Source organism: Puma concolor, chromosome A2 (assembly GCF_028749965.1).
Source record: "Puma concolor isolate L17-30 chromosome A2, mPumCon1.1.hap2, whole genome shotgun sequence".
NCBI classification, from domain to species: Eukaryota; Metazoa; Chordata; class Mammalia; order Carnivora; family Felidae; genus Puma; species Puma concolor.
Genome location: NC_141668.1, coordinates 119374763 through 119399813, shown reverse-complemented (window position 1 = coordinate 119399813; position 25051 = coordinate 119374763). Strand labels below are relative to the sequence as shown.

The following is a 25051-nucleotide window of genomic DNA, read 5'->3' as shown; positions in this document are numbered from 1 at the left end:
CATATGAGTGAAGTCATATGATTTCTGTCTTTCTCTGACTGACTCATTTCACTTAGCATAATACCCTCCAGTTCCATCCACATAGTTGCAAATGGCAAGATTTCAGAGAATACTATTCTATTATATATTTGCTTCCATATTTATGGACTATCTCTGGAAAGATACAAAAAAACTGGTGTCTTGGCTACCTCTGAGGAAGTGAGCTAGGTAGCTGGGGCATGGGACAGGGGGAGAAACTTTTACTACATACCCTTTGTGCCTTTCACATATTATGTGAGCATCATACCTACTAAAATTACAGTTTTAACAACAAACAAACCTCCTTCCCGTCAAATCTTCAAATAGGGGGAAATTTTATTCCACAGGAGATTACTGCTTTCCTTAACAGAGACCAGACAAAGCAATTATTTGTGATATAATAATGATCATTAGCTTTATTGTGCTCTTGCTGTGTTCAAGACACCATGATAAAAGCTTCTCCTTCAGGCCTTGCCACAACCCAAGAGGTATCTCCCATTTTCTAAAAGAGGAGTCTTTGGGGCTCCTGGGTGGCTCAGTCAGCTGAGTGACTTTAGCTCAGTTTGTGATCTCATGGTTTGTGAGTTCAAGCCCTGCATTGGGCTTGTTGCTACAGCGCAGAGCTTGCTTTGGATCTTCTGTCCTCTCTCTCTCAGCAACCCCCTTCTCTCTCTCTCTCTCTCTCTCTCTCCCTCTCTCTCTCTCTCTCTCTCTCTCTCTCTCTCTCTCTCTCAAAAACAAATAAACCTTGAAGAAATTGAAAAGAGGAGTCTCTGGCATAGAGAGGCAAAGTGTCTTGCCCAGAGGAACAAAGCTGACAAGTGTCAGAGCCGGCATTTAAACAGGGTTCATGTGGCTCTAAACTTCAGAGGTTTTGAGGAGAAACCTGTTAGCAAGGCCAGTTCTTACAGGATGTGGGACCCAAGACGAGACTTGAAAAATAAGTAGTGACTTAGCCTGGACTTCCAGTCTTAGAACAACTGTGGCAGTGCCTGGGGATGGTGGGGGATTTAGCTCACCCCACAATCCCCATCAGCCCTTGTGAGGTCTCCCCAAATACACATAAAGTTGGTGTAAGGCCCATATGCTTGGTGAGCTAACACAAGCTCCCTAGCTCCTCTCCCAGCCATCCCCTCCTAGAGGAAAATTCCAGAGTTTACCACTCTATAGTCATGATAAAAATATGAGCACCCACTGTGTGGCAGACACTATGCTAGGGGCATACCATATACTCCTACACCATATCCTCCTTTGAATCCTTAGAGCAATCCCAAAGCATAGGGGTTTAACATTTAATAACATTTCCATTTTATAACTGAAGAAACCGAGGCTCAGAGACGTTGAGTGTCTTTTCCAAAGTCACACAGCTAATGCGTGTCTGAGCTGGGATTTACATCTGGATCTTCTCATGTTAAAGCTGGTACCCTGCCAGTATTCCATGCTGGCCAAACCCTGTTGCAGAGGAAGTGAAGGTCTGGAGGAGAGACAGGAGCTCGTTGGGACTTTAAAAAGTAACAGGCATAGGGGCGCCTGGGTGGCTCAGTCAGTTAAGCATCTGACTTTGGCTCAGGTCACGGTCTCACAGTTTGCGAGTTTCGAGCCCCGCATCGGGCTCTGTGCTGACAGCTCAGAGCCTGGAGCCTGCTTCGGATTCTGTGTCTTTCTCTCTCTCTATCCCTTCCCGACTAGTGCTCTGTCTCTCAAAAATAAATAAATGTATATAAAAAATAAAAAGACACAGGTGTGACTCTCCTCTTTTTTCCTTTACTTAGGGTGGCTCGGACCCCCTTCTCTGGCCCCAGCGTGCCAGCATCTGCTCTGGGCTGCTTCATGCTGTGGAGCACCTGCACAGCCTGGAGATCATCCACGGCAATATCAAGAGGTGAGAGAGGTGGGCCACACCCTGCTGACCACCTGTGCTGCGGGGACAAGACAGCACACGTTCTTGTGTCCCTTCCTCTCCCCCCCCCCCACCTCTTTTCTCCGTGGCTCTCTCTCCCCATCTCACCTCCCTTGGGTCTCTTCTGTCTTTCTTTGTTACTGTCTCAAAAATCAGCGTCTGCTGTCCTCACGAACTACCCGTCTGTCACCCCGTCTTTTTGAGCTGGTGTTTTCCCAGCGAGCACCTCACATGCCGATGTATTTTACTTCCAACCCAGTAGCTGGTCTGGACCTGATCCTTGAGCTTTGGGTGGAGCCCCCTGGGATTTTGAGCTTTTCACTCAGGGTCTTCTTGGAGAACTGTCCCCTGCTTGTGTATCTGTTGGCAAGAGCAACTCGTGTCAGGGAATCTTCCTGAAGGGTAGGTGTGCAACCCAGTATCTCATGCTCCCAAGAACACGAGAGACCAGTCTGGGGACTGGAAGCATGGGGAGAGATTCCAGAAGACACCGGAAAATCTGGCAAAACTGACCTCAAAACCATAGAACTCATGCTTCCTCAAAGTTCTGTGTTTGGCAAGTGGGATCCCTGTCCTCTTTTTTTGTCCCTGATTTTTGTTTGATTGCATAAACAATTGTAATAGCGAGAAAGGAAATGAAAGGGTGAGAGGTCATTCTGGCTCTGGCACCCTGACTCACACCTGGCCTCCATTTCTTCAGCCCTTGCCCTCACAGAAGTCTTAGCCTTAAGGGAGTACTGTTACTTGGTTACCAGTTCACATTTTCTTTTTCCCCCCTTTATTTAAACAAGGCAGATATTTCCCTTTATTGCTTGTCATCCTTTTTTTTTTTTTTTTAATTTTTAATGTTTATTTTTGAGAGACAGAGAGACAGAGTGTGAGTGGAGGAGGGGCAGAGAGAGAGGGAGACACAGAATCCGAAGCAGGCTCCAGGCTCTGAGCTGTCAGCACAGAACCCAACGTGGGACTTGAACCCATAGACTGTGAGATCATGACCTGAACCGAAATGGAATTGGGCACTTAACCAACTGAGCCACCCAGGCGCCCCTGCATTTCACCATTTTTAGTGACTTTTTAGTTTTCTGTTGAAGGATTTACCCATAATTTACTTAACCACTCCTAATAGTGGATATTAGAATTGATGTCTCTTTTGTAAACAACTATTTAGGGTTAATTTGATAATTTTCACACATGTAACTTAGTTGTTTTCTTGTTTGTTGTTTGTTTTTTCCTTTGAAGTACTTTCTGAGAATGTTTACTTCCACAGATTAGATGACTAGGCTCAAGAATGTTTCTTTTTTTTTTTTTTTTTTTTTTCAACGTTTATTTATTTTTGGGACAGAGAGAGACAGCATGAACGGGGGAGGGGCAGAGAGAGAGGGAGACACAGAATCGGAAACAGGCTCCAGGCTCTGAGCCATCAGCCCAGAGCCTGACGCGGGGCTCGAACTCACGGACCGCGAGATCGTGACCTGGCTGAAGTCGGACGCCTAACCGACTGCGCCACCCAGGCGCCCCAAGAATGTTTCTTATTGCTTCCCCTATTCCCCATGATCTGGGCAGGACTAGTCACAAAGGACGGTGGCCTTCAGACTTGAGTCAGTTGGGCCAGAACTTGGGGTCGGAACAATTTTGGAAGGGACCAAGCCCTCATAGGCTATCGGCTTGGCAAACTGAGGTTGATGAGGGTTTGACATCTGTGGGGGGCAGGAAGGCCACACCTCTGTGGCTACACCAATGGCATGCCTGGGGCAGCACAACTAATCTTAGCTCTGTCTTCATTTCCTGGTGGGAGTGGGTTCCCACTCCCTGCCCTTATCAGGACTGGCTCAGAAAATCCAGATTGAGGGTCTTTTTTTTTTTTTTTTTTAGTTTGTTTGTTTGTTTGTTTGTTTGTTTATTTATTTTATTTATTTATTTATTTATTTATTTATTTATTTATTTATTTAGTGTGTGTGTGTGTGTGAGAGAGAGAGAGAGAGAGAGAGAGAGAGAGAATCCAAAGCAGGCTCCGCACTGTCAGCGCAGAGCCCAACACGGGGCTCAAACTCACGAACGATGAGATCATGACCTGAGCTGAAATCAAGAGTTGGATGCTTAACCAACTGAGCCACCCAGGCACCCCCAGATTGAGGGTCTTAAGTGACCCTTAACTTGTAGGGGCCAATGTTGCTTACTGCAAAGTTATTTTCCAAAAGGGTCTCCTTGGCAACCTCTTCTTTCCAGCTCAAGCTGAGAAAGTTCTGTCTGCTTTCTTTTCCACAGCTCCAATGTTTTGCTAGACCAAAACTTCACCTCCAAGCTGGCTCACCCAATGGCTCACCTGTGTCCTGACAACAAAAGGTCAAGATATACCATGATGAAGACTCACCTTTTCCAGGCCTCTGCTGCATATCTGCCAGAGGATTTCATCAGGGTGGGACAGCTGACAAAGCGAGTGGACATCTTCAGCTGTGGAATAGTAAGAGCTTCCTTCTGTGCTTGGACTTTGGCCTGTACCTATTTGTTCTCCCCACAGCTCCTTTGTAAGCATAAGATATAATGGTAGCCCATAGATATATTCCATCAAAGTACAGTAGGGGTTGGCAAAATATAGCCCCCAGGCCAAAACTGGCCCAGGGCATATTTTGTACCACCTATAATAAGAAAAGCTTTTACATTTATAAAAGATTTAATAACAATAATAATAAGTGAGAGAGACTTGGTTCGTGGCCCACAAAGCCTAAAGTATTTACTGTCTAGCCTGTTACAGAAAGTTTGCCGACCCTCAAAGTACAGCTACTCATGAGTGTCCAGCTTCTAGTAGGCTACTTAGTGCCCTGATTCCCAGCCAGCCAGCCATCTAACGGTCCAACCAGTTGTCTGTTCATCTTTGTCCATCCATCTGTCCAACCATCTGTTCACTTAGTCATCCAGTATCCATCCGTTCAACAGCCACCCACCGATTTAGTATCCACCTCTGCTTCTACCCTCCCTCCTCACCACTGCCACCGTCCTGTCCTATCATAACTGCGTGCTGGGCACTCTGAATATAAATGTAACTAAAACATAGGCCTTCCCCCAGGAGCTCATGGTCTGACTATAACAGCCTCCAAAGTATTTCTGTGGAACATCCTTGCATCTCTGTAGGTTGGATGTGTTTTAAGGCTTTTATGGCCAAATAGATATGAGAAATGCTGCGTTAAGTAAAGTCCAGCACATTTCTTTATCACAAAATTAATCAGAGACTTCAATATGGTTATGAGCCTTTATTTTTTTATTTTTATTATTTTTTTTAATATATGAAATTTATTGTCAAATTGGTTTCCATACAACACCCAGTGCTCATCCCAAAAGGTGCCCTCCTCAATACCCATCACCCACCCTCCCCTCCCTCCCACCCCCCATCAACCCTCAGTTTGTTCTCAGTTTTTTTTTTTTTTTTTTTCAACTTTTTTTTTTTTTTTTTATTTATTTTTGGGACAGAGAGAGACAGAGCATGAACGGGGGAGGGGCAGAGAGAGAGGGAGATACAGAATCGGAAACAGGCTCCAGGCTCCGAGCCATCAGCCCAGAGCCCGACGCGGGGCTCGAACTCACGGACCGCGAGATCGTGACCTGGCTGAAGTCGGACGCTTAACCGACTGCGCCACCCAGGCGCCCCTGTTCTCAGTTTTTAACAGTCTCTTATGTTTTGGCTCTCTCCCACTCTAACCTCTTTTTTTTTTTTTTTTTTTCCTTCCCTTCCCCCATGGGTTTCTGTTAAGTTTCTTAGGATCCACATAAGAGTGAAACCATATGGTATCTGTCTTTCTCTGTATGGCTTATTTCACTTAGCATCACACTCTCCAGTTCCATCCACGTTGCTACAAAAGGCCATATTTCATTCTTTCTCATTGCCACTTAGTATTCCATTGTGTATATAAACCACAATTTCTTTATCCATTCATCAGTTATGAGCCTTTAATTTAATTGGGAATTCACCACAGCTGGGCAAGTGGTATACAGCATTTCCCAAATTTATTTGACCGTGGAACCTTGTTTCCTCGGTATCTTTCAGCACCAGTGTCCCATGGAGCCCCATCTGGGAAATGCTGGCTGAGAAAAAAAAAAAGTGACAGTCTCTGATTGACCTTTGCCAAGAGCAAACACTTGCCTCTCAGACCTTGCCCTTTCTCTTCCTCTCTAGCCTCGAACTTTGAGCTTCCTCTCTCTGACCCCAGTCTCTTATCCTTCCACCTGTTGCACTAGTGCCTTCCCCAAGCCACCTTCTGCTCTTAGCCTGACCTCCATATGTCAGATTCTGCTTCCTTCTGTCTCCTATTGGCTCTTCTGGTTTCCTTGACCCCATCAGGGGTCAGTGGCTCAGTGATGCTTAGTGGGGCTAGGCCAGGCTCCTGCTCATCTTAAGAACCAGCAGGACTAAACCCTGAGGCTACCGGGCAATACAGTGCAGAGCTTAAGGGCAGAGGTTTGAGTCCCAGCTTAGTTATTTTCAGCTTTGTGACCTCGGCTAGGTCACCTGTAACTCTGGGCCTGTTTTGTCCTCTGTAAAATGGAATAATGATAGGTATGGAGACTAATAAGATAATATATACAAACTAGTTAGCACGGTACCCTGCACATGTCAAGACTATTATTATTGTAGTGGTAGTTATTATTCCTACCCTTATACGCTCACTCTTGATTTCTTTTATCCTTGAAATAAAAAAAAAATTTTTAATGTTTATTTACTTTTGAGAGAGAGCATGTGCTCAAGCTGGAGAGGGGCAGAGAGAGGGAGACGCAGAATCTGAAGCAGCTCCAGGCTCTGAGCTGTCAGCACAGAGCCCTATGTGGGGCCCTAACCCATGAACAGAGAGATCATGACCTGAGCCAAAGTCGGATTCTTAACTGACCAGCCACCCAGGCACCCCTACCCTTGAATTTTTAACTCAGCTCTTGATGTAACAATTTTTTTTCATTCATTCATGCATTCATTCGTTCAGTGCCCACTGGCTCCCTTCACTCTTTTTCTGTGCCCTGCCACTGACACTATGATTTTGAACTCTGGTTCCTCCTGTTAGGAACACTGCATTTCTCAGTGTTTTTGTTTGTCTGTTTGTTTGTTTGTTTGGTGAACACTGAAGGATCTCCATAAAAGGTTCAGCACAGAGCCTGTCTGTACTAGGGGCAGAGGGAATGTCTATTTATTCATTTCCCCTCGTCCTTCCCTCTCTTCCTGGCAGGAGCTGGTTGGGAATCCCATTTCAATTTGCTCCCATCCATTTGCTACGGGGTGCCCTCTGCTGCCCCCTCCTGGCCCCTGCCAGTCTGTAATTAATCCTGCAGGTCTGTCCTCTGGGGATAGGATGCCAGCTCAGATTTTAGGCACTTGCCTGAAGATCACCTAAGTGATTAAGGAAGAGAGTCAGGGGCACCTGGGTGGCTCAGTTGGTTAAGCGTACAACTTTGGCTCAGATCGTGATCTCTTGGCTTGTAAGTTTGAGCCCTGCATTGGGCTCTGTGCTAACAGCACAGAGCCTGCTTGGGATTCTCTCTCTCTCTCCCTTTCTCTCTGCTCCTCCCCAGCTTGTGCATGCACACTCTCTCTTTATCAAAATAAATAAACTTAAAAAAAAAAAAGGAAGAGAGTCAGAATTTAAATCCAGGCAGTCCTGTCTGATCGTACACCCCTTAACCACTATGCTCTTATGTCTGCTGAGAATTTCTGTTCAAAGCAGGTGTTCCCTATAATAAGACACATATCATGGTTTGTCAAAGCTGTGGTGTCTTATACTAGTGCAGGGGTGTGCTCCTTCTGTGCGTGGGTGAATTAATGAACAAATAATGTTAATAAAGGCCGAGGAAGAAACATGCTACAGATACTGCTGAGACGTGCTGTGTAGAATAGACATATATACCCAGACTCCTCCTTTTCCTGAGACTGATGTAGCAATGCCTACTTACCACTTCGGATGGGTTTTTTAGTGAAATGATCTTTAAAATATAGTGTGTGGGCCCCTGGGTGGCTCAGTAGGTTAAGCATCAGACTTTTGATTTCAGCTTAGGTCATGATCTCACAGTTCATGAGATCAAGCCCTGTGTCAGGCTCAGCACTGACACCATGGAGCCTGCTTAAGAGTCTCTCTCTGCCCTTCCCCCACTCATGCTTGCTCTCTTTTTCTCTCTCAAAATAAAGAAATAAACTTAAAAAATAGACTTAAAAATAGTATGTGTACATATATGTATATAGATAGATATGTGAGTATAAGTATGTGTATACACATATTTATATATATAGTATGCATATATAAATATACATATTATATATTTATGTGGATATACATATGCATATAAAACTCATGGTAATACACACATATTTGCTTTCCATCATTCCTGACTTGCTATTTATTCAAACCTTCTCCTAGCAGCTGGGTGTTGTGTTTAGTTGGAGGAGGTGTTTAGTGATACTCTGATGTTCCAGATTTGGGGCAAGTGTCTGTCCTGGCAAATGGCAGAGCCAGGCCTGGAGCTCAGCTTTTGTTTCTGAGAAGAATCATCTCTCTTGGCGAGAATCTGCTGTCTGAACTTCTACATGAGTGTCTGAACCATGCTAACTGCATGTTCTCTCCAGGTGTTAGCTGAGGTCCTCACCGGCATCCCTGCAATGGATAATGACCGAAGCCCAGTTTACCTGGTAAGGGAACCAGTCACTTCTGGCTCACAGCTAGCAGGGGAGGGATCCGGAGGGCAGAGACCTCTACTGTACCCATTTTACAGCTGGTTATGAGGCCTCAGTCTAGTGTTTGATCTGCAAAGTAACCTTAACTTCTCTCCTACTTACCAGCCAGCCAAAAATTTATTTTTTGTGATAAGAGAACTCAGAATGTTTAGGGGAAACCCATTTCTTCTCTCCACACATCCAGCAATCAAATAGAATTTGTTTTCAAGTTGGTAAAAGTGAATTTCAGCCCTCTTAAATGGGTTTATATAATAAAAACAATAATTTCCATTTTGAGGGTTCAAAGAATTAGCATTCCTGTGTATATACATACAGTGTAATTTCAAAAATATAACAGCACAGCCAGACTCTGTGTTTGGCACCTTACATATATTATCTTTCTAAGTCATCTCAAAACCGCCACGAGATTGCTAGGGTCATTGCATTCACCCACACTTGAGAAAAGCAGGCTCTGAGGTTTGCCTGAGATCTCAGCTTTACTAAGTGTCAGAGCTGGACTTCCACGTCAGGTCTTTCTGGACCACAGATCCTGAGTTCTTAACCCCAACACTTGGCTGACTGTTTAATTTTCATGACAGTGCAACCATATGAATTCAAGATTATTATCATCCCCATTTTTCTGAGGCCAAGGTGAAGAGATTTGTCTCATGCCCCCCAGTGAGATCTGTGGTAGAACTGGGATTTGAACCCATGTTTTCTGCAGAGTTCCAAATCCTTTTCATCAGTTTGAGAGGGGAGCACCTTTCCTGACTTGATGGTGAAGCCATGAGAGCAGTTGGTTTTTTGTGGCTGGGCCCCAAAAGCATCCCCTGGGCCCTGGGGTGGGGGGCTGAAGGCCTTCCTACACACAGGAAGCCATGACTTCTCCCTTTGCTGATCCCCCAAGCTCTGCCACTTTTGGGCCACCGAGCCCCAGATACCGCACAGAGGTAGGTTTCAGATTTGATGTGGGGCAATTTGAGGTGGTTTCTCCTATTCTGACAGTTTTCTTTTCTTTTCTTTTCTTTTCTTTTCTTTTCTTTTCTTTTCTTTTCTTTTCTTTTCTTTTCTTTTCTTTTCTTTTCTTTTCTTTTCTTTTCTTTTCTTTTCTCTTTTCTTTTCTTTTCTTCTCTTTTCCTTTCTTTCTTTTCTTTTTTTCTTTCTGCATTTTATTTATCTTTTTATTTTTTAATTTACATCCAAGTTAGTTAGCATATGGGGCAATAATGATTTCAGGAGTAGATGCCAGTGATTCATCCCCTATGTAAAACAACCATTGCTCGCCCCAACAAGTGTCTTCCTTAATGCCCCTTACCCATTTAGCCCATCCCCCCTCCCACAGCTCCTCCAGCAGCCCTCAGTTTGTTCTGTGTATTTAAGAGTCTCTTATGTTTTGTCCCCCTCCTTGTTTTTATATTATTTTTGCTTCCCTTCCCTTATGTTCATCTGTTTTATATCTTAAATTCCTCATATGAGTGAAGTCATATGATATTTGTCTTTCTCTGACTAATTTTGCTTAGCATAATACCCCCCCAGTTCCATCCACGTAGTCGCAAACGGCAAGAGTTCATTCTTTTTGATAGCCGGGTAATACTCCATTGCATATATATGTACCACATCTTCTTTATCCATTCACCCATCAATGGACATTTGGACTATTTCCATACTTTGGCTATTCTGACAGTTTTCGTGAAGTGAATTCCCTAGCAGTCCTCTGGGTCTCCCTGGATGAATGTCACAGGAGAAGGAGCTTGTTGAGACATTTATGTAAAATTTTCTGGAAGGCATTTTTTGTTAATGGTTTCTAAAAATGTGGAGGAAGGGATGCCTGCTGGCTCACTCAGTATAGCATGAGACTCTTGATATTGGGGTCATGAGTTCAAGCTCTATGTTGGGCATAGAGTTTACTTTATAAAAATGTGGAGGGTATAATTTTTTAAAAATCTTAATTAAAAAAAATTAAGATTGCACATGTATTTAAGATTTGGGTCAGAGATGAAAGCTGGTAACACCTAGTGTGGTCCACGGTAGGAGGAAGCTGGCCTTTCCTTCACCCTCGGGGGAGTGTTTCTGGCCACAGTGTTTTCGGAGGTCATTAGGTGGTTTCCATCAAAATTTAAAATGGGCGTGCCTTCTGATGCAGCAATTTCACTTGTACATAGGGACACACACATACAAGGGAGGAAAGACAGATGGACAAGAACATTGATTGTAGCATTATTTATGTTAGTAAAGAGCTGCAAACAAGTGAAATATGTGTCAACTGGGAGGTGGTTAAAGAAATGACAGTATAATCACACACCGTGGAAATTCCATGAAGTTATTCATAAATAAGTTCATGAACATAAGTTTATAAATATTTATAAGTAATGAGGACAAAGTGTATAATGTGATAAATTTTGACATATGTATATATCTGCAAAATCATCACCAAGCCAAGCTCATGACTGTGCCTACTACCTCAGAAGTTACCTCTTCCCCTTTGTAATCCTCCCTGCCCATCCCTCCCAGCCCCTGCCATCCCCCACAGCCATTGATCTGCTTTTTGTCACTGTACAAGGCTCCGTTTTCTGGACTTTCATACAAAATAAATCAGAGAGAGAGTACTCTTGTTGTCTGGATTTTTCCACCCAGCATGGCTATTCTGAGATACATCCATGTTCTTTGTGTCAGTGGTTCGTTTCTTTTTGCTGAGTAATGTTCCTTTGCAGACATGTGCCACTGTCCCATCACCTGTTGATGGACATGTGGGGTGTTTCCAGTTTTTGATCGTTACACATACAGCTTCTAGGTACTGTTGTGTGTGGGTCTCACTGTGGACATGTGCATTCATTTCTGTTGAGGTATAATTCACACTTGTGAGGCGTATAGAATGGTGTACGTCTTAGAAAATGTAGACATTTATGTAACCAACACCACCACAATCAAGATATGGAGTATTTCCATCATTCCAGAAAATTCCCTTGTGCAGTTTTACAGTCAATGCCTTCTCCCCACTTCCAGCCCCTGGCAACTACTGATCTAATTTCTGACCGCATAGTTCTTTTTTGGAATATCAGATAAATGGAATCATAGAGTGTGTACCTGTTTGTTTCTGGCTTCTTCCACTTAGTGTGGTGCTTTTGAGATTCATCCACGCTATTTTGTATACTAGTCGTTCATTCCTTTTCTTGCTGAGGAATATTCCAGTGTATGGATATATGACCATTTGTTTAACACCAGTTGTTGGACATTTGGGCCACTTCCAGGTTTTGGCACTTCCAAATAAAGCTAACATAAACATCTTATAAAAAAAAATAATGAGAGGGGTGCCTGGGTGGCTCAGTCAGTTAAGCGTCCAACTTCGGCTCAGGTCATGATCTCTGTGAGTTTGAGCCCCGAGTCGGGCTCTGTGTTGACAACTCAGAGCCTGGAGCCTGCTTTGGATTCTGTCTCCTTCTCTCTCTGCCCCTCCCCACTTGTGCTCTCTCTGTCTCTCAAAAATAAATAAATGAAAAAAAAACTTTTTTTAAATAATGAGAAAGACACATATGTTCTTACAGGAAAATATCTCCAAGTGAAAAAAGCAAGTTCAGAATACCTTTATAGTTTAATCCCATCTTTGGCAATAAGTAGATGAATGAATAAAAAAAACTTGTAGCTTACATTTTCTTATTTGCAAACTGGGATAGATAATAGTACCTACTTAAGGGGCTTTAGTGAAGGTTGAGTAATATGTACCTAAAACAGTACCAAAAACAGTGACTTAGAGCGGCGCCTGGGTGGCTCAATCAGTTGAGTGTCCCACTCTTGATTTCAGCTCATGTTGGGGGATCATGCCCTGGTGACAGGGTCTGTGCTGAGCGTAGAGCCTGATTAATATTTTCTCTCTCTCTGCCTCTCTCTCTCTTTCTTCCCCCCCCCCAAAAAAAAATTAAAAGAAAAAGTTAAAAAAAATACCAGTGACTAAAATATAGTAAGCACTATATGAGTTAACTATTAACTATGATTACCGCTATTTTAATAACTCTTAAGTGGTTGCTTGCCACTATAATAATTATTACATATAACTAATATGTAACAAAAGTAATTATACCTATAGACTTCTGTAGCAGAAGGTCTAGGATAATATAATCCAAACCACTAGCAGGTGTTACCTTTGGCAAGTGAAATTGAAGGGATAATCTGCATATTTGGTTCCAAAAACCCAACCGCGCCTCTCTCCCCCCACTTCTCTGGCCTCAGGCATGGCCACTTCTTGAAAGCCCCTTTTGTTATGGAGAATTTCGAAGCTGCACAAAAGTAAAGAGAAGAGTATAAGGAATCTCCATGGATCCATCCCATCAGTTATCATTATCACGCTTTTCTTATTTCTTTTGAACCCAAAAAACGTGTGTGTGTGTGTGTGTGTGTGTGTGTGTGTGTGTGTGTGTGTGTGTGTTAAAGCATAGCCTAAGGGCACCTGGGTGTCTCAGTTGGTTAAGTTGGTTGATTTCAGCTCAGCTCATGATCTCACGGTTGGTCATGGATGAGATCTAGCCCCCCGAGTCAGGCTCCGCGCTGTGGGTGGAGCCTGCTTAAGATTCACTCTCCCTCTCCACCTGCTCCTCCCCCTCCTCTCTCAAGAAAGAAAGAAAGCATAGCCCACGTATTATATTATGCCACCCATAAAATACAGTTTTCTTAATTCCTTAATATCATTTAATGCCCATTCCATATTTAAATTTCCCAAGTTGTCTCCAAAATTGCTTTTTAAAGTTGGTTTGTTTGAAACTGATACACACAAGGTCCACATGTTGCCTTTAATTATGTTTCTTGAAACCCTTCTTTTTTTTGCTTAAAGTTCTTTAATTTAGATAATCTCTACACCCCATGCAGGGCTCAAACTCATGACCCCAAAATCAAGAGTTCATGCTCTTCTGAGTCAGCCAGATGCACCTTGAAACTCTTCTAGTCTCCAACTGCACCCTTCCCCACTTTTTCTTTCCACATATTGCATTTTTGCATAAAGTGAGTCATTTGTACCGTAGACTGTCTCATGTTCCGGATTTTTATGTCGTTGTGGTGTTCTTATTTCTCTATTCCTCTTATCCTGAGACTTGGTTAGATTCACGCTCAGTGCTGCTTCCTAGATGGTGCTGGGTGCTTTCCACTGCATCACAACACGATGCGCATAGTGGATCCTTCTCCTTCTGGTGCTGAGGTTCATCAGTGGGTCCAGGTGGAGTTGCTGACTCCAATAAGTTCGCTAAGTTACCCCCCCCCCCCCCCCCTGGTGCTCTTAGCGTCTCTTGATGACTCTTGCCAGATGAGATCCGTGATTTCACGGGGGGAGGGGGGAGTCAAATGGTGAGCTTCTGCCTCTATCATTCTTTCAGGGCAGTCGTTTTGAACAGTTTCTGACTCTGTTTCAGATGGTGGTAACCTCCATATGTGTAAATAACACCCTTCTGATGTTTATTGATGTATCAACTTTAAACACCATGACAACTTCTTAAAATATGTATATATAGTTTGGGGCGCCTGGTTGGCTCAGTCATTTGAGTGGACTTTGGCTCAGGTCATGATCTCATGGTTTCTGAGTACGAGCCCCATGTCAGGCTCTGTGCTGTCAGCTCACAGCCTGCATCCTGCTTCAGATTCTGTGTCTCTCCCTCTCTCTGCCCCTCCCCTGCTCATGCTCTGTCTCTCTCAAGAAAAAATAAACATGAAAAAAAAATTTAAAAATATATTTTAATATGTATTTATTATTGAGAGAGAGAGAGAGAGAGTGAGAGCACAAGTGGGGCAGGGGCAGAAAGAGGGAGACAGAGGATCTGAAGCGGGCTCTATGCTGACAGCAGAGAGCTCAGTGTGGGGCTTGAATTCACAAACCATGACACCACGACCTGAGCTGAAGTCAGACACTTAACAGACTGAACCACCCAGGCATCCCTATATTTATATTTAAATATATATTCATATTTTATATTATTTACGACATGGAGCTCCATCACTTTTTGCATTTTATATAGCATAAAATATTGTACAATATTTATAGTGCATATAACATTGTATACAACATAAAGTACATTGAAATATTTGCATATATTTATATGAGTAACTACATAAAATACTACATATTCTATGAAATATAATTACAAATATGTACACATATACTGATTAAAGTATATATTATATATAACAGAATATGTGTGGAAAATTTATATTAAATGTTTTACTATGTACACAAATAAATATATCACAAATATAAAACATAAATGTAAATGCTTCATATGTTAGTGTAATGTACAACAGATTGTTATATCAATAACAATATGCTATAATGCTGAATGCAATATGCTATATGCTATATGTTATATCAGTAAATATACATAATTATATTACATAGTTCCCTATACTATATTTAATATATTTAATCAATGTATTTAATATATTTGCAACATATTTACATATTTGTAAATATGTAAATATATACTCATGAAATATTATGAAACATAATTTATACTATTTATGTTTATATATTTATATAAAAATATATAGCATAACTTTTGTCATATGCATAGTTTAGATTTCTGCTAAGTAGTATAAAATATTATAAACCTTATAATATATAAATATAAAATTTATAAAATTGTAAGTATACACAATATTTATATAGTAGATCTCCTATTAAATATATATGTGTTAGGGGCTCACTTAGTAGAGGATGTGACTCTTGGTCATGAGTTTGATCCCCATGTTGGGTGTACGAATTACTTAAATAAATAAAACTTTAAAAAATAATAATGCTTCTTGAACTTTAAAAAATAAATAAATATACATGAGTCAGAATCCTACACCCTAAAATATGTATTTTATATCAAAAAAATGTGCCTGTAATTGTTAATAAGATTAAATTATGAATGTAAATAAAGTGTTTAGCATGTAGTACTATATAAACCATAGCTATTGCTACTATTTATCATGGTCACTAATAGACTATTGAATCTTTATTCAGTGTCGAGTGTCACACTTCATGCCTTAGATGCGTTATATCTTTTAATCTTTGTGTTAGTCCTATTATCCCCATTTTCCTGGTAAATCAACGGAGGCCTATGTTAAGTCCCTCCCTGGGTGGTACTAGTGTATTATGGAACACCTTGTACATATAGGGAACTTATCAGTTCTCCAGTTCTGGCTTTTTTCCTTGTTTCTTGGATCCTTGTATGCTTTTATTTCTTAAAATCCTGTTAAAAATTTTTTTTTTACATTTTATTTATTTTTGAGAGAGAGAGAGAGAGAGAGAGACAGAGCACAAGTGGGGGAGGGGCCGAGAGAGAAGGAGACACGGAATCTGAAGCAGGCTCCAGGCTCCGAGCTGTCAGCACAGAGCCCGATGCGGGGCTTGAACCCACGAACCGTGAAATCATGACCTGAGCCGAAGTCAGTTGCTTAACTGACTGAGCCACCCAGGCGCCCCTTAAAATCCTGTTTTCTGCGAAGTTTTGCAGCCCTGGTGTGTCGCGGGGGATGGTGGGGAATGTGCGGGTTGAATCCCACATCCCTGCAACTCACACTGGAGTGTTTATCCTCTTCTTCCCACAGAAGGATTTACTCCTCAGTGAAATCCCAAGCAGCACCACCTCACTCTGCTGCAGGAAGACGGGCGTGGAAAAGGTGATGGCTAAGGAGATCTGCCAGAAGTACCTGGAGAAGAGAGCTGGGAGGCTGCTGGAGGACTGTGCCCAGGCCTTGGCCATGGCTGCCTGCCTCTGCCTGCGGAGGCGGAATGCCAGCCTGGCAGAGGTGAGCCTCACTCTCAGCCTTTACCCTGGCGATGAGCCCTGCCCTGGGGTGGGTGGGCCTCCCGTCCCGGTGGCCCTGTGGTTCTGCTTTACCAGGGACTAGGTTAACACTCGGGGTCAAGCCCTTTACCGGTGATTTCATAAACCTGAGCCTTATTTGGTTGCAAGCATCACAACTTAATGGAGCTCATAAGAGCAAAGCAGGGAAGCCAGTGACCTAGAGTAGCTCAAGAACCTGAGGGCAGTGTGCTGGGGACCTCAGGAAGCCCAGGATCCCGTACTCAGATGTTAATAGAACTCTGCTTTCCCTGAATCGCTTGATTCCTCCTCTCCTCTCCGTAGGCTCCCTTTTCTTGACCTGTGTTTTGGTTAGGAGATATGGCCATGGGTATTATTTATATGCTATGGTTCTACCCCGACTGGGAGATCAAGTCTCCAGGTCCCAATTCCAGTCTCTCAGTGAGAGAGCCTGTTTGGCCTACCTAGAGTCATTGTCCACCCGTTGGCCAGTCAAGTAAGGCGAGGGGAGTGGGGCCCAGTTTATAAACCTGGTGGTCAGGGGGTCAACCCAAGAAAGCTGGAAGGGCTAAGTCCTAGAGGAAGGGAGCATCCTTAACCCATGGGCCAGGCAGATATCCCAGAAATCAACCATATCAGGGGCTACAGCATCTTTCTATGCATGTGATATAGAGTGGTGGTTTCCATGGTAACAAGTATAGATTTGTGGTCCATGCTGGGTATTTCTTTTTTTTTTTTAAATTTTTTTTCAACGTTTTTTTTTTATTTATTTTTGGGACAGAGAGAGACAGAGCATGAATGGGGGAGGGGCAGAGAGAGAGGGAGACACAGAATCGGAAACAGGCTCCAGGCTCCGAGCCATCAGCCCAGAGCCTGACGCGGGGCTCGAACTCACGGACCGCGAGATCGTGACCTGGCTGAAGTCGGACGCTTAACCGACTGCGCCACCCAGGCGCCCCATGCTGGGTATTTCTAAGGACCAAATGATTGCCTGAGAGGACTCTGAGACTAACAGTGATCTTCAAGTGGTGTTTGGCAGAGAGGCACTCCTTGCAGTTACCTCAGGAGTTGCTTTTGGCAGCAAGAGGGCTCAGGGAGGTGCAGGCCCCACCCAGGACTACAACCAGACACCCCCTTTTACTTCACATAATTGTACTGAGTACTTAACACTTCATTTGAGGAAAGGGCTTCGTAGCTGAAAAAAAAAGTCTTTGAACACCACTGCTGTAGCCCAGGCCTGCCATTTTATAGATGGGCAAGTAAAGATCCAGAGAGGAAAAGATGAGGCCACAGAGTGAGTTTCTGTCAGAGCTCTCTGGACTCCACGTTCATTCCCATGTCCACCATATTGCACTGGGATGTGGCAGGAGCTAGAGACCCAAGTGGTTGTTCTTCACCTGAGCTGTTCCAGGTGCCAAGTGGCACAGCATTCATTCAGTACTTGTGTGTTGGGCAGGGGGATCAAATCGGTGAACAAGGCAGGTCCAGTTCTGCTTTTCTGGAGCTCGCAGACAATGCGTAGTAGTCATCTGTGTGGTGAGCACTATAGCATATGATGGGGTCCCACCCAGGAGGATTTTCCCCAGGTAGTGATTGTAAGCAAAGAGCAATCCAAACAGAAGGAGCAGCTCCTGCAGATGTCCTGAGGTGAGAGAAAGCCTGGCTTAGTCAAAGGTCTGGAAGAAGGTGTAAGTGACTACAACAAGAAGCACATGGGGAAGAGTGGCTTGTGGTGAGGCTGCTGAGAAAGGAGGAGCCCAATAATTTAGGGCTTTGCAGGCACAGTTAGGATTTTGAGGAAGACACTAGGGGTTTGAAGCAGGGGCAGGACGTAATCAGATTTATGTTCTGAAAAGATCTGTCTCCCTGAACCACTTATTCTTTCATTCAGGCTTTCATCTCTTCATTTATTTTATTCTTTTGTTCAACGTATCAGTTAAAGGACACTCGATGAAGCTGTTATAATGAGGAGACTCCAGAATACAGTGGTTTAAATGAGATAGAAATTTATTCTCTTTAGCTGAACAGCTTCAACGCAGGCAGTTCAGAGCTGATGTGGCAGCGCCACTTTACTGGGGACTCCAGGCCGCCTCTATATTTTTGTTCTGCTATCCTTACTGTGTGGCTTCCGTTTCAGAGTCCAAGATGGCTGCTCTAGCTCAGGCCATCACATCTTCATTCCAGCCATTGAAAGGGGGTTAAGAGGAAGAGGAGAACACACTCCTTACCTTTTAAAAGTGTGACTTGGAAATGCACACATCACTTTTTCTCACACCCCATAGGCCCTAATCTAGTGACATGGCCACACCTAGCCACAAGGGAATGCAGTTTTTAGCTTGGCGAATATTTATTTGGTACATGCTCTGAAGATTTGTCTCAAGAGGTGACATTTGAACTGGACCTTGAAGGATGAGGAGGCATTAGTTATGTAGAATAAAGGAGATAGGGCATTTAAGGTATACAAAGAGGAATGAGAAGTGATCCTTGCCCTCAGTATTGCACAAATAAACTGGGAAGATGAGAGGTCATCTGGGTCATGGACTTGAAGACAAGCAGGCCTGGGGTCAGTAGTTCTGTTACTTACTGGCTGAGTAGCCTTAGGCAGGGAACTTAATTTCTCTGGTCTTTTAAATTTTTTACCTATAAAAACTCACTGTGCATCACATTCAAATGTGCTTTGTAAGTTGCAAAGGGACTGAGCAAGTGAGATGTGTCATCGTTATTAAGGGTATATCTGTCTGCCCTTTGTGTGTGTGTGTGTGTGTGTATGTACGTATACAAAGAAGAAACATTCCTTGCCTGCCTCCCTCTGATTTCCTAACCTCCCTAGTCAGAAATGTCCTCAAGGGCAATATCTATATTACTTGGGGCGTTTCCAGTTGAAAGAGATAGAATTTAAGTCAAACTCTTAGTCACACACATACCCACACACACAGGAGGGGGCCTGGGAGGGAGTATATGAATGAGTGAATGAATGAATGAACTTATTGGCTCACATAAACAAATAGCAGACAGGAGACACAGGGTCTCAACCAGCAAAAGCGCATCTATCTCTTTCTCTGGCCTCTGTTTTATTCTTTGTGGGGGTCTTAATTTTTCCTGCTGTGAACAGGTTTTCTGTGTGGGTAGAGAGTCTGGATCTACCACTAGAAAGGAAACTGGAGTCTTTCCTCAATAAGCTTTAAGTAGAAAGGTCCCAGAGAAGGATTCTGGTTGACCAGCTTGGGTCACGTGATCAAACCTTAAATCATTAAGGTCAGAGGAATGGGATACAATGTTTGGTCCATCTTGGTCATGTGCTCTTTTCAAAGGCACATGCTCTCTTCTTCTAGACAAAGCAGCAAGAATCAACATTTGATTCTTCAGTCTCCCTCTTTCTCTCTCTCAGCTCGGGAGACCTGTAAGATTTTTGATTTCAGAGAAAGTTCTTATCTCTCCTCTCTCCAAGGTGTGTGGTTCTGTGGCCGCTGTGGAAGAGCGGCTGAGAGATCAGGAGACGTTGTCCCCTTGGAGTGGGCTTTCCGAGAGCACAGGCTCTTCCTCCAACACCCCAGAAGAAACGGACGATGTGGACAATTCCAGCCTTGATGCCTCCTATTCCATGAGGGCAGCACCCAGGGCTGGGAATGTTGCCTCACTCCCCCCTACAGAGGGCAGAGAAGGCAGGCTGCAGGCTGATGGGGGAATGCCGGCAGACTCCTCCTCTGGAGCCTATGCCAGTCCGGAGCCTCCCCAGGATGGTAAGTGTGTGGAGAATGGAGTGCTTACACAAGCTCGTTTATGGGTCTCTAACTCAGCCTGCCATTTGTTCCTTCTGTTGCTCTAATTCATGCGTTCTTTGATTTTTCAGCCGTTCACCTACTAGCTGACTGCACAAAGAGAAGCCTTGGGTGGAGGTCATCCTTTATACTTCCCTCTGTCTCTGGCTGCCTATGTCCAGCCCATCACCCAGTCCTATCCATTGGCCTAAATATCTCTCAGCTCCATCTGCTTCTCTGCATTGCCTGGCCCCTCTTGGCCAAGCTACTGTCTTCTTGCTGGATGACCACACAGCCTCCCTGTGTCCCCCCTGATCCACTCTGGCCCCTTACCCTGTCCCTTCTCCAGCGACCAGCCAGAGTAGTTTTTAAAAACAACTCATGTCACCCCTTGTTTAAAGCCTTTGTATGGCTCCCCATCATACTGAGGGACCAAGTCAGAATTCTTCCTATCTCTCCGTCTCCTCTCCAAACACCCCAGGCTTCCTTCTGAAATAAAAATTTGGAAGGCCTGGGTGCCGAGGTGGCTCAGTCAGTTGAGTGTCCAACCCTTGATTTCGGCTCAGGCCATGATCCCAGGGTGGTGGCATGGAGCCTGCTTGAGATTCTCTCTCTCCCTCTTTGCCTCTCTTCCCCCACTCACATTCTCTCTCTCTCTCTCTCTCTCTCTCTCAAATTAAAAAAAAAAAAAAGACCTTTTTAATGCAGTGTCCTTGTCCATTACTAAACATGGCTTAATGAATGTCCCAGGCCCTACCTCTACCTACATCTTTCTCCCATTGGGAGAAGAGAGGAGGGAGAAGAGAGAGAGGGTGTAAGTGTTCATGCCAACGTCTCCCACCCATGAGAAGGAGCGTGGAAGGCCCCGCCTTTCTGAAAAGTGGGGGCAGGTGGCAAGGCTTCACTGCAAAGGCAGAAGCAGGGAAAATGCTCGTTATGCTCAGGGCCTGATTCAGAAACCTGATTTAAGTGAGAAACTGACCAAGTCTGACTTCTAAGAATTATAATAGTAACTATTTCTAAATGCCGTTTGTTCAAGTTCTTTCTTTAAATTTTCTGTTGAATGCCAGCTACAGAGACTTCATGGAAGATTGAGATCAATGAAGCCAAAAGGAAACTGATGGAGAATATCTTCTTCTACAAAGAAGGGAAACTGGACAGCCTTGAACTTTTTGGCCCCTGATAACTAGAACACAGCTGAGGATCCTTGTCCTCAATTGGAAAGATGAACACCAAATCAAGAAATAGATCTGATGCCGAATCAAAATCTCCCAGGAAACACCACCCCCCGGCTTTCCTGGGCCGGGAAGAAAAGCTTCCAGAGTGAGCTAGGGAAGAAGGGACCTCAGCTTTTCAAGACAAAAAATACAGGAAGTCATCATCCTTTCTGGGATTTGTCAGTCAGAGCGGAGTATTAGGAGACTGAAGTGTAAACCGTGGTCCACGGGCCCAGAATGTGGGCGATTTTATGGGTTTGGGCTGTGTGTTAATACTGTTACCCAGCTCACACCCCTCAAGAACTGCCGGGGAGTGCTGTCATTTGTACTTTCCAAAGTTAAGATCTCTGGGTCACATTTGCCACCAACTCCTGCAAACTTCCATGGCCTGAAAGATTCTCAACTTGTGTGTCCTAACGCAGTTCTTAAATTCACATACCAAGGCGTCGAGTTTTACAAATGCCAGACACCTGGCAGAGGACTCAGTAGGTTTTCCACTTTCTGCATCTTGTAACCCACAGATATTTATTTAACGCCCACTAGGCACCTTTATCCTCCCATCCCACTAATGCTAATATTTTCAGTGGAGATTTTATTTTGAGAGTATGTATTATTTATGAGTGAATGAAGAATCTGGAGAGCTAGTTTCGTGTCTGATTCTGCTATTTAAATCACTTATTTAATTTCTGGAACCTTGGTTTCCTTGTAAGTAACACCTGTTCGTTTTCCTTCCCGGGGCTGTTGGGAGGAACAGGCGAAATGGCTACAGAAGTACTTTGAAAATGCACTTGCCCTGTTTTATAAAATAAATAAAAAGACAATAAATATAGATTTCTGCCATGTACTTAAGGTTTATGCAGTGGGTATTTTTTTGAAAAGTCATGTTGCAAATCTTTTTGGGAAACATCCTGTTTTAAATTCAGTGTGTCCTGTTTTATTTTTTTTTTTTAATTTTTTTTTCAACGTTTTTTATTTATTTTTGGGACAGAGAGAGACAGAGCATGAACGGGGGAGGGGCAGAGAGAGAGGGAGACACAGAATCGGAAACAGGCTCCAGGCTCCGAGCCATCAGCCCAGAGCCCGACGCGGGGCTCGAACTCACGGACCACGAGATCGTGACCTGGCTGAAGTTGGACGCTTAACCGACTGCACCACCCAGGCGCCCCTGGTGTGTCCTGTTTTAAATAGTCCTACTATTGTAATGATTTCTTCTTTTCGCAAAATAAAAATACATGGCAGGGGGGCACCTGGCTGGCTCAGTCGGAAGAACATGTGACTCTTGATCTCAGGGTGGTTGAGTTTGAGCTCCACGTTGGGTGTAGAGATGACTAAACAAATAAACTTAAAAAAATACATTGATAAAGTTAACAGATATCTTGTAATTAGTTTTGATTGTATCCAGATGAGTTTGTTTGGGAAGGGTGCCCTGCGCCACGGGGTATCATGGAGTGTCTAAGAGTTGGGCGCTGCCTCTAAATGTTGATTGTTAGTAGCTGTGTGACGTGTCAGGTTAGGGAGTTACTCTGAGCCTCTGTTTCTTCATCTACACAATGGAGAGAAAAAAAGTACCCTTTTCATGTGTTTGTCATCAGGCCAAGGGGAAGAACTTGCTTCGTGAAAGCATTCAGTAGTCCCCCAAGAAGTTCAGCTTTGTACTGATGCGTAACAAAGATGAGCACACTCCGGTCTTAGGGGCAGCCATGTGTACTGACACCCCTGTTTTAAGCTCTAATGGCTGTGAGGAGTCAACTAGAGTGTGTGTTATATGCCCCAACCAGGACCTGGAATGTGGCAAGCACCTTACAATTCTGAGTAGGGTCTTTTCAGGACTAGTGCCAGTAGGGTACTGGTTATCAAGACATACCAGCATTTGGAGAATAGGGCTTCATACATTTTTGGAGAAGTCAGTGAAGGGGCGCCTGGGTTATGTCAGCTAAGCATCTGACTTCAGCTCAGGTCATGATCTCACGGTTCGTGAGTTTGAGCCCCACATCAGGCTCTGTGCTGACAGCTCAGAGCCTGGAGCCTGCTTCAGATTCTGTCTCCCTCTCTCTCTACCCTCCCCCCCCCCCCCCCCCCCCGCTCATGCTCTCTCTGTCTCTCTGTCTCTCTCTCAAAAATAAATAAACATTAAAAAAAATGGAGAGGTCAACGAACCACTCTGACAATCTGATGAAAGCTACAGACCTTCTCCCCTCAACAGGATGTAAATATGTGCATAGACATTTGTGGATATGAATTCCAGGGGGGGGCTCATGGGCACCATGATGTCTTTCTATGGATCCTTAGAGGGAAGGCCTTTTTTCCCCAAGTTAATAAATGTACATGACCAAAAAAATCCAGTACAAACCATTACATGCTAGGAAAAAAGCCTTTTTTCCACGGGGGTTTTAGTCTCTTGCTTCTTCTCTCCAGAAGTTACCACTGCTGCTGTTTGGGGTATCCTTCCAAAGATGATGAAAATTTTATCTTTTTGCTTAGCGTCATTAATCATTAGATTTCATTAGAAAATTTTCATTCGAAGATCAAAACTGTGAGTCAGACATGGAGTTGGAATTTCTGGCTTCAGTGTAGGCATGTTTTTTCACATCCTTCCTGGCCATTCTTCCTCAACAGTACTTTTGGATTACTTTAGTCTTTTTGCCTGGTATTCCACTCTAAGGATATTTTATAATTTATACAATTAGCTTCCAATGCTGGATGTTGAGGTGGTTTCATTCTTGTTACTACAAAGTGCTCCTTCCAAAAAGGCTGTACCAATTTACACAGAATCAGGTATGGGAATGCATTTCCCCCCATCCTCAGCTACAAAGAATATTATCATGCTTCTTGATCATTGCCGATTAATACGTGAAAATTTATAATTTTATTCGTATTTTTAAGTGACAAGTGGAGCCATTATTTTCAGATATTAAAGAGCTTTTCGTAATTTGTGTGTTTCTTGGTTCCCTTCTGTTTCCTTGGTTCATTTTATTTTTTTTTAAGTTTTTAATTCCAGTTACTTAACATGTTTCTGTTTTAATACTTAATTATCTTATTAAGACAGTTTTTTACATAGTAAGGACATCAGCCCTTTTTTATGTGTTGCATTTTTCTAATATTCTTTTAACTTTGATATTTTTTGCCCGGCAGAAATTTTACATTTTAGATTTTTGTATCGTCTTTTTTTCCCTGTGGCTCCTAACTTGCAACTCTGCCACTCTCTGGGTGTGTCACTTGGTCTCTGAACCAGTTTCCTGCTCTGCAAATGGGGTCATGATGTTAGTGCGGGTTCGAGGAGAGTATCGGGACCTGAACGCGTCTAGCTAAGGGTTGAAGCGCTGAGCAGCAGGGAGAGACACTGTAGGGTAGGGGTTCGCGGAGGCCCCCAGAGCCGTGGAACGCTGGCGAGCGGAACTGCGGCCCTCCCTAGCTTCGCGCTCTTCGAGCCCACGTGAGTGGCTCCGCCCCGCCTTGCTTCCGACCAATGCCTCCAAGCCTCCTGACCAACAGGCGAGCTCCGTCTTGCTCGGAGTCCCGCCCCCTGCCGATTCGAGCAATGGGCGTCCCCCGTTCGGCGCAGTACCCGCCCCCGCCGCACGCCGGGCCGTGGGCCGCAGGGCTCGTTCCGGGAGGCGGGCGCAGCGGAGGCCGGTGTGGCCGGAGCTCGGGCGGAGGCCGGGCGCGGGCTGCAAGACTGGGGAGGGAGGCGA

General features: G+C 43.9%; 1 protein-coding gene across 4 annotated transcripts in view; it reads left to right on the top strand.

Annotated features, from left to right (window-relative positions):
- LOC112857889 (interleukin-1 receptor-associated kinase-like 2) overlaps nt 1-22203 on the top strand; it is an 80095-nt gene extending 57892 nt beyond the window's left edge. For 3 of the 4 annotated variants that reach the window (XM_086697450.1, XM_086697449.1, XM_086697447.1), the window contains 6 exons: nt 1791-1900; nt 4184-4379; nt 8514-8576; nt 16167-16367; nt 19833-20124; nt 21213-22203. In XM_086697450.1, the coding sequence (XP_086553576.1) occupies nt 1791-1900; nt 4184-4379; nt 8514-8576; nt 16167-16367; nt 19833-20124; nt 21213-21325 (975 nt within the window). In that variant the 3' untranslated portion in view covers nt 21326-22203. The remainder of the gene's footprint in view (nt 1-1790; nt 1901-4183; nt 4380-8513; nt 8577-16166; nt 16368-19832; nt 20125-21212) is intronic. The other variant, XM_086697448.1, reaches the window with a different exon arrangement.
- Nucleotides 22204-25051: the final 2848 nt, after the last annotated feature.